Raw genomic sequence first — 13,680 nt, 5'->3', positions numbered from 1 at the left:
TTAATTTGTTTTGAGCTTGTAAGACACTAGGCACACTGTGTGCATCTTGACTAACCTAAAATTGATAATGGGCTTTGAGTGACTGCAGATGAGCAGAAAACTCTGTAAACACAGAAGGAGATTGTAGATGGCAACAAAAGGCGATTTAATTGTGCACGTATAATTCCTGATTCAACAAGGTACTTACACATGTGGCTAGCCTGAACCTTGCTCCTAGTCTTGCAAAAATCAGTCCAGCTACTTTGTGTGACACTGAATTACAGCCTTTAGGGTTTCTAAAGTTATTTAAGACTAAACAGGGTAAATTCATCTTGGATAACTCTTGATGGGACTGAATTATATCCCTACTTAGCTGAGTGATTCCAGAGTAACTCTGGAAATTGGTGACATTTTCCCTATCGTGATTGTAAGTACAATTGAGCAAGATTTAGATAATATGTTTGTTTAGTATCATCCAGAGTGGTTGTGTTTATAAAACTTTTGTGAGAAACTTCTACGTTAGTCCTTGTTAAATAACAAAGGGTAATTTTCATGAATGCATAGCAAATTCAGAACATCTAGATTTTTTAAAATGTTGCACCACATGTAGTGTGGGGGTTTTTTTGTTTTTTTTTTCTGGATTCAGTTCTCTGTGTTGTATTTTTGTGTCTGTAGGGATGATGGGAAGGCTTAAGATTTCTTTGCTTTCTGGACAGATGCATGGCTGGCTGGATGCATGAGCTGTTGTATTTGAAGTTTACTGACAATATATTTGCTTTTTTCTGTGCTGCAGGTAGGCACCGTAGTGGAGGTTCTTGACAGGCTGTCTCGTGCTGGACCAGTGAAAAGCACTTACCCATTAACCTTTGTTCAGCTAAAGCAGGTGAGGATTCCTTGTTGAATCATAGAATGTGTTGGTTTGGAAGGGACCTTTAAAGGTCACGTGGTCCAACCCCCCTGCAGTAAAGAGGGACATCTTTTACATTTCTTTTACAGCAGTAATTCCTTCAGTAGGTGCTTTGCATTAAGTTTGTCAAATTGATTTGAACAGCCCTCTGTGGTATTATTGTTATGTCCAGTGTCTTATACCTTAGCACAAGTAAATAGTATTATAAGATTGTCCAGGATTTTTGCGTTGGAGACCTTTCCATATTCTGCAGTGCTCCTGTTTTCTACCAGAGGCTTTGCTTTTTCCATGAATGTAGGCACCTGTGCTGTCCAGGCTTTCTCCTTTATGAGAGAGGTGAGAGAATGCAGTGAGAGAAACCTTTGGGAGCAACCTCTTGGAGTTGCTGCAACCCACTACTGAGGTCATTTACCCCACTGATAGCCAAAATGCCTTTCTTCGTGTTTTCTTGTGGCTTCTACCCTATCTTTTGCATTGGTTTCCCTGTCAATTTTGGTGACTTTATCTTCCGTCACAGTCAAAGATCTTTCCCATGCTGCTTCTGAGGGATTCTGTCGCTCTGTTGGGGTTGTGTGGCTCCTTGGTCACTTTTGTGCTGAATTTATCAGACAGGAGCAGGGGTACTAATTGCCTGCAGCTAAAATTAACAACTGAGAGAGGTAATAGCTGTGAGAGCAGAAGACTGGGGAGCATGTTAGTCAAGTAAGGGTTCAAAGCTCAGTTTCTTTTTTGTTTCTTTTTTTTTTTTCTTTCTAAGCCACTAATACAGAGGTGTGAGAGAAGCTGCAGGTGCAATGTTGTGGCTAGATATAATTTCTAGTGGACTTTTCTCTCTTATCCTCTGGCTTTCTCGCTCTTAGTACTCAGCTTTGGAAAACTCCTGAGAGAAGTAGGCAGCCAGCAGAGCTTCCTAGAATACTTTTAATATCTTGTTTTTCCTCCCTGCCTTTTTCTGGGCACCTTGTTGCAAATGTAATGCAAATATAACAATTATAGTGGAATGGAATGGTTTCTTCTTGCTTCTTTCTGGGAGGATTATGTTCTAATTGAAGTCTAGAAGATAAATCTTTTTGGCTTTTTTGTACTTGTTGCTAATTTATATTTCCCTTTGTGATGAGAACAAATCTAGTGTCTATGACTTATGGGGGAGGGGGGAATTTAAGAATGTTTTGGAATACTTTTTGCTCATGTAAATCAGATAGTTTTAGAAAAAGGTAATATTTACTTGATGATTATGTCAGTTTATGGGCACTGAATGATAAGTGCACATTCAGGTTTGTTATACGAACTCAATTATGACATGATTTTCCAGCTAACTTTTAATTGCTTTTTAATGAAGAAATAATACTGTGGGTTTTTTGTTTGGTTTTTTTTAAGCTGAGGAAATGCCTTCATAGTCGAGACTCTTATCTTTTATGTAAAGGTTCTGATGAAACATTTTAAAATATGAAGTCTGTGGAATTTATACTCATTACTTAAAGGTCAAAATGAACTTTAATCTGAAGCTGGTATCTCCAATAGATGCTATCTGAAGTAAATGAAAGTTAACGTTTCAGTCTGAGTGGGTAGACAGGAATGTGGGATATTTCTAATTCATGACCTGAATTGAGGCTACAGAATTATTTGCTTCATTAATTTGTTTGGTTGTTTTTTTTTCCTTTCTGTTCTTAGTATTTTGGGTTTGTACTGTACAGAACTGTGCTTCCGAAAAACTGTACAGAGCCAACGCAACTCTCTTCACATTTGAACGGAGTTCATGATCGTGCCTATGTCTCTGTCGATGGGGTAACTAGACATTGTTTGCTGGTATTTACGGATACAGTCTGCCTTTTGTGTTTTGTTTCCCTCCCCCCTTTTCTCCATCTTAGCAAAACAGCTTTTTTAGATAATCTTACTTAATCAGATGAAGGAAGTAAAGAAGGGTACAGTCGATTCATATTAAATGCTGATATTTCAGAAAAGAGTAATATTATTTCTGAGGAAGATGTAATTGTTTCCACTTTTTTAGATACTTGAATGTTGATATGGAGTCATTACTTGAATGAACAAGAAACAAATCTAGAAGGGTTTGCGTGCAAGTTCATGAAGTAGCTTGAAAATATATTTATGCTTGGTGGCTTTCTACAGTGTTTCCATAGATTTTTTAATTTTATTTTTTTTTAGAAAAGAGTAATATTATTTCTGAGGAAGATGTAATTGTTTCCACTTTTTTAGATACTTGAATGTTGATATGGAGTCATTACTTGAATGAACAAGAAACAAATCTAGAAGGGTTTGCGTGCAAGTTCATGAAGTAGCTTGAAAATATATTTATGTTTCCATAGATTTTTTAATTTATTTTTTTTTTTTCCTTTGGGAAGGTGGAAGATGAAGCCTTGAGCTTGTCTCCTACCTGACTTCTAACCACAAGTTTAAAGAAAAAGAATAAAATTTATTGCACAGGATGTGAACTTTACTTTTCTTCCCTTAAGCAGAGTTTTGTTCTGATTAATAAGAATTAATATCGATTCACAGACTTTGATAGCCTATTTTTAAATTAATCTTTGATCTGTGCTGACTTTCATCACCTTTGTGTCCAGGTCAAGCTCTTCCTGCCTTATGTCGTGGGAATGGGAATAAATAAAACTATATATGGATGTGAGCTTAACTGGAAGATGAAGCTCCCTTTAGTCACAAATATTGCCAAAATATTTTCAGTTGCTAAATTAAACTTGAGAAATTGCTTTTTGGGAATTGGGCACATCCGAAAACACTAGGATTCTAGTAGCTGAGTTGGTTAAAATCAGCTGAGGAGGGAGAGAGATGATGTCAGTTAGACAAATGCTGCCAAGTAGCACATGTAGCTGATGTAAAATGTGAATAATGACTTCGCAGCTTTTTGTGTGTGCGCTTACAGGCAAGAGGAGGAAAGGAGAATAGTTTTGGGAGGTGTTTTTATTTTTTACTTTCTTTTCGTTTTTTTTCCTCTGTCCTCTTTGTTTTCTTCACGCAGGCTGAAGAGACAAATAACAGGGTTTTGTTCGTTTTCAGTCGTTGTTTCCTCCTCTTGATGTAATTTGTACAGGTTCCTCAAGGTGTTCTTGAGAGGGACAAATCACTTGTGATAAATATAACTGGGAAGGCTGGAGCAAATCTAGACATCTTGGTAGAGAATATGGGCCGAGTCAACTTTGGTAGATATAATAATGACTTTAAGGTGAGTGAAATCAACTGAGTTCACTGGGTTGTGGTGCCTTTCCCTCTTTTCCACAAAGAAGAAAGTAGTGAGTTAGAGCAGAAAGATCAGGATTACAGAGCTGTAATTTTACGTCAAAATAAAACTACTTGCTAGTTCTCATTTGCCTTTTTCCAGTCACCAGAATCAATGTGGAATTAAAAACTGACAGACAGACTTTTAATTTCTTTTTTACTGTTCACTTATGTTGTCAGCCAAAGTGTCACCCACAAGACTTTCAAGTTGAGTTGAGCCTATAGCTAACATTTTAAAATGTGCCAAGCAGTTTGGAGAAACTCAAAAAATGGGTTGGAAATTGATCTAGAACAGGACAGGGAGAAGACGGGGTGTGGGGTCCTCCACAAACTGCAGTGTAGATATCTGCTTCTTCCCATAGAATCCTTCCCTCACACTTTTATTTATACTGATTTTTGAAAACTGGGAATATTTATGCCTTAGTATTTTGGATGTATTGTGCTTTCAAAAAAATCACAAGGTAGGAACCTCTTCCCCTGAAGTTAAGTCTTGCATTTTTAAGCAAATACTGTAGTTTTTCTGGATTTTGTTTTGTTCGCTTTTCTCACTTTCTTTTGAGCTTGAAATGGAACTAGCTTTTGGGAAGGAATCTTAAAAGGACTTTGGTTTTAAAACATCCTGCTGATTTAAGTCTTGTTGAAGGACGTGAACAAAGAGTGTGGTTTCTGTTTTCTTGGTAATTTTTCACACGCTTGGAAAAATTATATCCATATCTGGACTGTTGAATATGCGTTCTTATACAGCTCAAAGTAGGAATGCTTAGTAGCATTTGAAAAAATCATACAGTTCATGGCGCCTAAAGATGGGCTTAGATAGCTTGGGCTAAAGTCATGCTGCATTACTTCAATTAATTACTAGACAGAACATTTTGCTGCTGAACTCTGTGCAAGTGTTTTATTTTGATATAAGAAAAATAAGTTCCTTTTTGGTGAAGTGACCATCAAGGTCAAGGAAGAGAAAACCAATTGGCACCTGTACTGATGATGAGGAGAAGGCTCGTGAAGTCAGGGCAATGCTTTTTAGACCTCAGAACAGACACACGATGTCGTATCAGCCCTCCAAGGCCATAGAAAATGTGGTTTTGCTTGTTCCTGTTTGACATGTGGTGTTAGCAACAAAACCAAGTTGTGCTGAAAAACAGCTTTTGTGCAGGGCATCTTCAAGCAATTATGTGGCTGTAGCACTGTCTGTTTTAAAATCAACTCCTCACAGTTCACTGAAACTTTAGAAATTATTGTTATAACACAATTAGGGTGTGTGCTGGGATAACTTAATGTTCTTTTCTTCCTAAAGCATAAAAACCTCACCTTGTTTTTGCAAGTACCCTAGTGAGCTGCACGCATAGTGCCAGAGAAATGAAACAGGATTTTGTGGGCTTGAATCTGACTGTCAGCTTCAAGTATTTCACTGAATCAAGGTGACAGCAAGGCTTGATTTTTGTGATACTCTGTTATCTCTAGAAGATTTGTGGGAAATAAAGACTTGCTTTCTCTGCTATTGTGCAGGCTGTTGTCTTGGTTTAGTGACTCAGTGTTACCAAATCTCTTGATGGTATCTCAGGCTTATATTTAGTGTTTTTTCTACTTTTTTTTAAGCCCTGGATTTTGGAATCGTGTTAAAGCAAAATAGAAATTTTCGCAGTTACTGGAAAAAAGTTTTTTGGTTTTTTTTTTTTAAACCAAACAAAAACAAGGAAAAAAAAACTCCAAAACCCTTGGATATCAGTGAAAGCACAAAACTTTGAAGAGGAATAGGTGTTTTGCAGAGAATAAATGAAATCCTTTATTCTTCAGCAAAGATTATACCTTAAAGACCAGATGCTTGCTGCTTTTCATAACATAGGTTGGCAGCTGTTGCAAGTAGTTTGATTCAGTTTTTATTCCTGACTGATTTGTAGTTGCAGCCAAATAACTTCAATAACATGAAGCTAATTATGTGGTTTTGGTTTGGTTTTTTGTTTTTGTTGGTTTTTTTTGTCCTTCTAGGGTCTAGTTTCAAATTTAACTCTTGATCAAGATACACTCATTGAATGGGAAATCTATCCTCTAGACATAGATGGAGCAGTGAACCGTGACATTAATGGCAACCTCGATCAACCAACGAGATCTCCTGGTGATCCACAGAGTTATGAAGCACCTACTTTTTACACTGGTAAACTTTCAATTCCTGAAGGGATTCCAGACTTGCCTCAAGACACATATATCAACTTTCCTGGCTGGACAAAGGTACAACTTTTTGCCCTAAAAATCTCGAAGTCCGCTCAGAAAGCTATGAAACCTCTGTGGGTAATTCCACCTCTTTTGGTTGGGTAGAAGTTGATTGTAGTGGTGTGCTCTTTCAAATACATTCAGACAACTAGGAAATGGATTCATTTAGGTAAATCTGGAGATAAACCATTAAGGGAAACATTCAAAAGATGCATGGTGTTGGTCTAGGAAGTGAAGCATCACAAACTGCCTAGTTCAACAGGGAGGAAGATGAGCTGTCAGGCTATTTAGAGAAACAGATTAGGAGGAGTTGCTGGTTTTCCATCTTACAGCGTTGTAGTGAGTAAAGCACTTCCCGATACGCAGAAGAGTGTGATTAGTTGCAAGCTCTTAGCGTTGCTGGTGCTGAGCTTGGATGAGGAAGTCTGACCTAGTCCCTCGTTCTGTATATGTGCCTGTCTTACGCAGTCACTGAATAAAATCCAAACCCAGCTCTTTGCATAGAACTGGAATGCAAGACTCTTGCCATAAGTTCTGTGACCCTGGGAAACATAAGTTGTCTTCAGGAAGTGAGATGACAATAGCTGCCTGTTTCATGTCTTTGAAATGGCAAATGAGTCCAAGAATTCTTACATATCGGTGGAAATCTTTTCCTCCTATCTAGAGAAACCTCTGTTTTACATAGTCTGTATACTCGCTCAAGCAGTCAGGGTGAAGAGATCCTGGATGAGCTATAAGTAGGGCTATTGATCCTTCAAGTATTATATGGGTTGGACCAAAGTTTTTTAAAAAGGTACTCAAGAGGAATAAGATTGAGGTGATACTGGGTGTGGAAACTGAGACTTCCAGATAACTGTTATCAGTGAACCTTTAAGGCAGAGGGCCTTGAGGGTGTAAATTCTGCTTGATTCCTACTGTATCTGGGCCTTAATTCCTTGAGTGGCACCTAAGTTGCCCATGGCAAGGCGTGGAGAAGGATCCTTAACAGGGGTTGAAACTCACCTGTTTGAGTAGTTGGAAAACCATGGAAACAACACTTAGTGAGAAAACATACAGCTCTTTTGATGGTCTTGCCTTGGAACATGGAGTCAAGGAAAATAGCATGCTGGATATCTTGGAAGGAAGCATGCAGCTTTAATAGTCATCATCTACATTGTAGCTTGCTTGCTTTCAGTGGTTTTTATTTTTCTATTAATAAAACTTGCTCCACCCTCACTTGAGGAAGCACAGTGCCCTTAAGCATACGTGTCCCTGCTATATGGTTAGGTTTACCACACTTCTATTATTTTTCTTCAACAGAAAAGAGGATTTGGAGTCAGGACTGTTGTTGATTTCAGTCCTAGGTTGTAGTCACTGACCCTGCTAAAGGAAATCTTGTTACTGCAGACAGAGTTTATTTTGTGTAGGGCATATTTAGTAGCAGTATGTATAGTGGCATGAGTTGCTGGTTAAAATTCCTGAGTCTGTGGTCTTTAGAAGCTACAGTATTAGTAAGGATGGTTTGAAATTGAGAAATTAACTTTATAGCTTTACTGGAAAAATGAGTTATGTCCTGTGACTGATTAAGATCAGAAACAGAGACTTGTCTGATCATATCTGCTGCATTTGAACTGTAACACAGTGAATTTCTACAGTAAACTCCTACTTCCCACAGGTTTACAGTCACTCTCTGTAGTAGGTGTAGGCTACTGTCTCCTGGGTACACTCACCAATTCATCTTCTATAGGGGGAGGTTGCATTAATGTCATATTTTCTTCTAGAACTACTACAGAAGCAAAACAGTGAGCTTGAATATTTAGCTCTTCTCTTGCCTTTTAATACAGCAAAAGCAAGCCACAAAGCAAGATGAACTTGATTTAAAAAAAATGTTTGAGGTCGAAATTTATTAGCACCTTGGTAGAACTGCAAGATAGCATCTTATATCACGGAAGTGAATACAGAGCTGAAATAACTCACCTGCATTTACAAATGTGTGAACTCCTTGTAAAATTTCTCTTGAGAGTTTCATAAAATTTTAGTGAATACTTGGAAAAGAAAACACAAACACTTCCGAAACAGCTTGAATAATGATACTCGTTGTGTTACAATTGTGCTTCTGTAAATCTTTGAAAAGTGTTATTCTGATTTATACTCTCCCAGACAATTTTAGAAACGGCCAAGTGCTGTAAAAGCCCTTAATTTCCACTGATTCAGATAATTTTATTATTTTTATCCGTGTACATCAGTGTTACGAGTTACTTTGTTTTTCCTCTATATTCTGATTAGAGAAGTTCAAAGCAAGAGGGGAAGGCACAGGTGCAGTTATCTGTTTCCATCCCCTTTCTTGTCCACTGAGCGTGTCTGACGTATGGTGAAAGGACGCTTAGGAGAAGTAAAAGCAAATTATTTGTCCAAAGCAGCTGCATGTCCTCCCGTCTGGCTGGCTTAATGAAGCAAGGTTCAGCTCAACTCAGTAGGAGTCCGGTTACAGTTTAGTAAAACTTTCTGCAACGTGACAGTTTATAGACTTTTGGGAAAATCTGCATTTGTGTTACTTAAATTTGTCTATTTTGCAGTGCCTAAAGGACTGGTTTGACTTTATTCTTTTATATTTTTCTCAATTTTGTTTTATCTTTTTGAACTTAAATTATTTATAATGTTTAAAAAATAATTTGAACTAGAGGTTCAGGCTACCTCCACTGCAGAAAAGTAATTGCCACCACAATTGCCTTAAGTTAATGCTAGCAGACTCCCCAAAGATTTTAATCGTTGTAGGTAACTACAACAAAATATAACACCCTCTTGCAATGTATTCTCACAAGTTCGTTTGTTCACTAAGCCATCACAAGTATAATAACGAAAGATGGAAAAAATTCAGCTACTGTGTGAAGAGTGTTATGCTTAAAGCTATTTCATTGTTTGATCTCTGTCAGGTTATTAAAATGTCGTTATTTTTCCTCTCTTTCTTACCAGGGGCAAATTTGGATCAATGGCTTTAATCTTGGTCGCTACTGGCCAGCCCGTGGTCCTCAGATGACCCTTTTTGTTCCAAGGAATATACTTGTTTCATCGATGCCAAACAACGTAACAGTGTTGGAGCTGGAGCATTCTCCTTGCAGCACCCAGGCATGCGAGATAGAGTTTGTAGACAAACCAAACATCAACGCCACCACACAGCATGAAAGTTATGCCCCACAACTCTTCGTTAGAGACATACAGCTGAACTATCTATAATTTCAGTTTTTTCTTATCTTCTCCCCACATCGTTTCCCCTTCCCTCCAACCTTACTTCCCTTTATTAAAGACTCCCTGTTAATCAGTAAGTGGTTTAGCTGAGGCAACTTCTTAAATTTTTCAGAGACGTTTTTTTCCCCAAAATCTGCCAGGGTTAACTATTGAAATTCTCTTTAAAAAAAAAAAATAAAAGCTGTAGCTTTACATTTTGCCTTGGACTGTGAAATAGAACTCAACTGGAAAATAACTTCCACATCAGTCTAATAAAAATATAGTCCTTGTAGGCTGCTTACGTTGTCGGAACCCTCTTAAGCTTTTAATTTTTTTATTTTTTCTTTTTTAAGTATGTTTTGCAACTGGAGAGGAGCCTACAAAAGGCACGTGCAGTCTTGCTAGTGGTGTTGGTTTTACTCATGTGGACTGGTAGAGCAGACCTACCAATAGACTTGTTAGTATCAGTATCATTTTACTCTGAACAAGCTCACTGCCAACACTGAACAGACCTTGGGGTTTGGGGTTTTTTTTGTTTGCTTGGTTTTTTGTTTGTTTGTTTGGGTTTTTTGTTTTTTAGGGTGTGTTTGTTTTTCTCCTCAATACAAGTGACCTCAGAAAAAAATTCAGTTGGTTTCTTCTGGAAGCAGTGAGAACTGTGGAAAAGAGCACTCAAATGCAGGCTGGTCCAAACGGTCTGCATCGGTCCCCTCTTGGACAGCCATTTACTGATTTCTGTCTGCTGTATCTGAAGACTTTAAGTAAATTGATAAGTGCAAAGTCATATGTAAAATGTAGGCTGTTTTGTTTGGATGATGGCATCTTTTTGTTTGGACCATGGCATCTGATTAACCTGCCTGCAGAATGTAGTCTTTAAAATTACCGATTTTTCCTTTTATGGATCCTTTTTGTGTCTCCTTTTTTTTGGTGGCATTTTTTTCTGTTGGGCCTGGAATACCTCTTTTTCATAGGCCAGCATCTTCCAAGTAGAGAAGATGGTAAGTTAAATAATTTTAATCGTCTTTCAGTTGCTAATTCACATCTTATGTTTTGTTCCAGTAAACTTGTGATCTTTGCGAGTACCTGATATCTGCAAAGATGCACAACCTCTCTCAGTAAAGTTGACTTTGTACAGCAGACAGAATCTGCTTTTTATTCTTATGATTTTGATGTCAATCATGCAAACTCCTTGGTGAGATTGAAACAACAAAAGATTAAGGTGATGGAATCGAGTGTTTTCATAATCTGTATTTTCTTCCTTTGTTTTTTTTTTGTCTGGCACTATTAAAATGATTCTTTAAAGATTAAATCCTTCCTGTGTCTTTGAGAGGGGAAAAAGAGGAGGAGGAGGAAGAATTATGAAGTGTTACAGTATTAAGAGAGAAATGTGATTGTAAAGTCTCTTCAGACAAGGAGTTATTTTTGTTGGTGTCTCGTTTGTTTTATTTGTTGTGAAAATGTGTGAAAAGCAAAGCAAAGTAGCTGTGATGGGCTCTGTGGACGCCAGAGGTGCCGCCCATTTCTGAGATGGCCAGTGCTAAAACATGATTATTTCTTCTCAGGTCATGAGGGTTGATACTGTCACCAGAGGAGAGTGTGAAAAGGAGCACCACTTGCTTCAGTATCTACACGTCTGCTATGTGTTTGATGTGTTTGGGCTTTGAAACCAGACACATGTGGTTTACCTGAGCCAGAGGGCTTCTACTCTTAAATTCTCGCCTTGGATGCAAAGTCTAATTGGCTCGGGGCTGCATCTTAACTCCAAGAATGAAGCATGTCTACTACTGAAGTGTCCACTCTGATCCCAGAGCTGTTTGCTTTTTTGGTTTTTTTTTGTTGTTGTTGGGTTTTTTTGCACCATCCCTGTGCAGACCCTGAAACATGCTCTGCAAGCAGTTTATTATAAAGTATTAATTACCTCAGAGCCAGGCCTTGAAAGTAAGGAAGGGAACAGAATTAGTTTTGTAACAGTTGTGGGTTTTGTGGCTTGAAGTGTGCAGAATGACACAACTATTTAGACATTATTCCTATAACAGTTCAGTGCTTTAACAGCCAGGAGTATTTTTATTTTTCTGGCAGTTAGCGATGTGAGGGGAGTGGAACTCTTGGCTCTCATTCCAACTTCATTTTCGTTCACATTGGACTTGTGAAAACGTAGTGCAATCCATGAGACTTCACTTTTTGCAATAACTGTAATGTTACAGGCAGGAGAGCTTTGTGTTGAGAATTACAAACATGCATCTAGTTAGGTTAACAAGAATATGGAAAAACAGGAAATGAAATCAGGATAAAACCTTCTGACTGAGGGCAAAGGTGGAGGAGAAGAGGAGAAGAGGAGGCAGCTGGCTCACCTGGACCCAGTGGTCGAGATGCCAGTGGGTTTAATTTCAGTTTGGTTTTGAAGGGTGCTTGTAGTGTAGCTGTGTGATCTGGTTGTCGCTTTCCCTGCACACATCTGACACGAGATACGTCTTTTGTGATTTGAGACTGTTTCGTGCCCTCTTGAGTTATCTTCTTGTTTCCCTGATGGACTGATGGGCAGAGCAATGTAGAGAAGACTCAGCAAGGTTGTGAAAGGACAGACAGGTCCTGAATGACCTGGTCCAGGGGCTGCAGCAGCTGCTTGGTTTTTTTTTTATTTTTGTAAATTCTTTTAATTTTTTGATGGAAATGACTGAGTTGCAAGAAAGCTGTCTTGCAGGCTGAGGCTTAAAAGTGTGATAGCTGACCTTGAGGTCCTATTTTCTTCCTTTGGTGACAAAAGGAGCTGGAAGACTGTGTGACAAAAGGAGCTGGGAGCTACAGAAGAATGATGTCTGCTTTAACGGATCTCCTTCAATGAGAAGACAAAACAGGATAGGAAGAGATGATCTTGGGATTTGATGCAGAGGGCTGGGTGGAAAAAGTGTTGAAAAAAGATGTCACGGGGATCTCTGTCACACTTTTGCTCAATAGAGTGTGTAATCCGTTTTCAGAAGATGGTATTTTCTGTGGCTTGTTATGGTATCATGGGTGAGAGTAGTGAACCAGAATCCGCAGCTTTGGGGAAGGTCTTGAAAGTGTGTGTTATCTACAAGAGGTTTCTCAGATCCAGTGCTTGCTTCAGGGGCTTTCAATAGGGTATACTGGTTTTGTGATCATGGAATTGTGAATGTACAATTCCTGCTTTGGGCGCCTGTCTCTCAGGAGCCAAGTATATACAGGACCCCAAAGCCAGGGTTTTAGGAAGGTCTCACTTTTAGCTCTGTAGTGTTGTAATGGGAAGCGGAGCCTTGCTTATGAAACTCCCCAGCGTGTGTTCACAGCAGACTTGGTGCATGCGTTGTGATAAGATCACTGTCTTGCACTTTGGTCATGTGCTTGCCGCTACATGACTGTCATTTGGCCTTTTAAAATTTCTAGGTAGATGTGAGGCAGGAGGGAGAAGACTGCCTAACAGAATTGGGAATTGACTTTGAAACTTCCACAGAAAGAGCTTTTGTGGTATGGATCTGTTGAATCTAGTAGAAAAATGCAGCTGGTATCTATGGTTTGAAAGGATTTTTCTGCAAAGTTTCCTTTGTAAGCGTATGCCCTATTTTTATTATTTAAATGTCTTGCTGGTTCTTGCTCTAGGGGAGTTTTATATGTAGAGAAACGGAAAGAATTTCCTTTAGTGGGTTGCCTGAAGTTTATGAAGGGCAGGTTCTGTTTAACAAACCTGATCTCGTCCTATGACTGGGTTACCTGCTTGCTGGATGAGGAAGGGCTGTGGATGTTGTCTAACTTGACTTTAGTAAGGCATTTGACGCTGTTGCCCACAGGATTCTCCTAGAGAAACTGACTGCTCTTGGCTTGGATGGGCATACGCTTCGCTGGGTGAAAAACTGGTTAGACGGCTGAGTCCAAAGAGTTGTGGTCAATGGAGTTAAATCCAGTTGGCAGCCGGTCATGACTGGTGTCCCCCAGGGCTCAGTGCTGGGGCTGCTCCTGTTTAACATCTTCATCAGTGATTTGGAGGAGGGGATGGAGTGCACCCTCAGTAAGTTTGCAGATGACGCCAAGCTGGGTGGAAGTGTTGATCTGCTTGAGGGTAGGGAGGCTTTCCAGAGGGGTGTAGATAGGCTGGGCCAAGGCCAACATCATGAAATTCA

General features: G+C 39.0%; 1 protein-coding gene across 1 annotated transcript; it reads left to right on the top strand.

The window, feature by feature from the left end:
- The first annotated feature begins 770 nt into the window (after positions 1–770).
- LOC104279062 (beta-galactosidase-like) lies at positions 771–9,582 on the top strand. Its single transcript, XM_009876230.1, has 5 exons — positions 771–862; positions 2,558–2,671; positions 3,951–4,082; positions 6,122–6,361; positions 9,296–9,582. The coding sequence occupies exons 3-5, from the start codon at positions 4,041–4,043 to the stop codon at positions 9,554–9,556; spliced, it is 543 nt and encodes a 180-aa protein (XP_009874532.1). The 5' UTR covers positions 771–862; positions 2,558–2,671; positions 3,951–4,040; the 3' UTR covers positions 9,557–9,582.
- The last annotated feature ends 4,098 nt before the right edge of the window (positions 9,583–13,680 follow it).

This window comes from Apaloderma vittatum, unplaced genomic scaffold, assembly GCF_000703405.1.
Source record: "Apaloderma vittatum isolate BGI_N311 unplaced genomic scaffold, ASM70340v1 scaffold2069, whole genome shotgun sequence".
NCBI lineage: Eukaryota > Metazoa > Chordata > Aves > Trogoniformes > Trogonidae > Apaloderma > Apaloderma vittatum.
Note: the sequence above shows the minus strand (reverse complement) of the source record. Positions and strands in the feature narration are given on the sequence as shown.

Bases quoted from the DNA above. Each gene is read 5' to 3' on its own strand.
- LOC104279062 (XM_009876230.1), top strand. From the start codon at position 4,041: ATGGGCCGAGTCAACTTTGGTAGATATAATAATGACTTTAAG. The intron at 4,083-6,121 runs GTGAGTGAAATC...TTGTCCTTCTAG, and splicing joins GATATAATAATGACTTTAAG to GGTCTAGTTTCAAATTTAAC. The intron at 6,362-9,295 runs GTACAACTTTTT...CTTTCTTACCAG, and splicing joins ACTTTCCTGGCTGGACAAAG to GGGCAAATTTGGATCAATGG.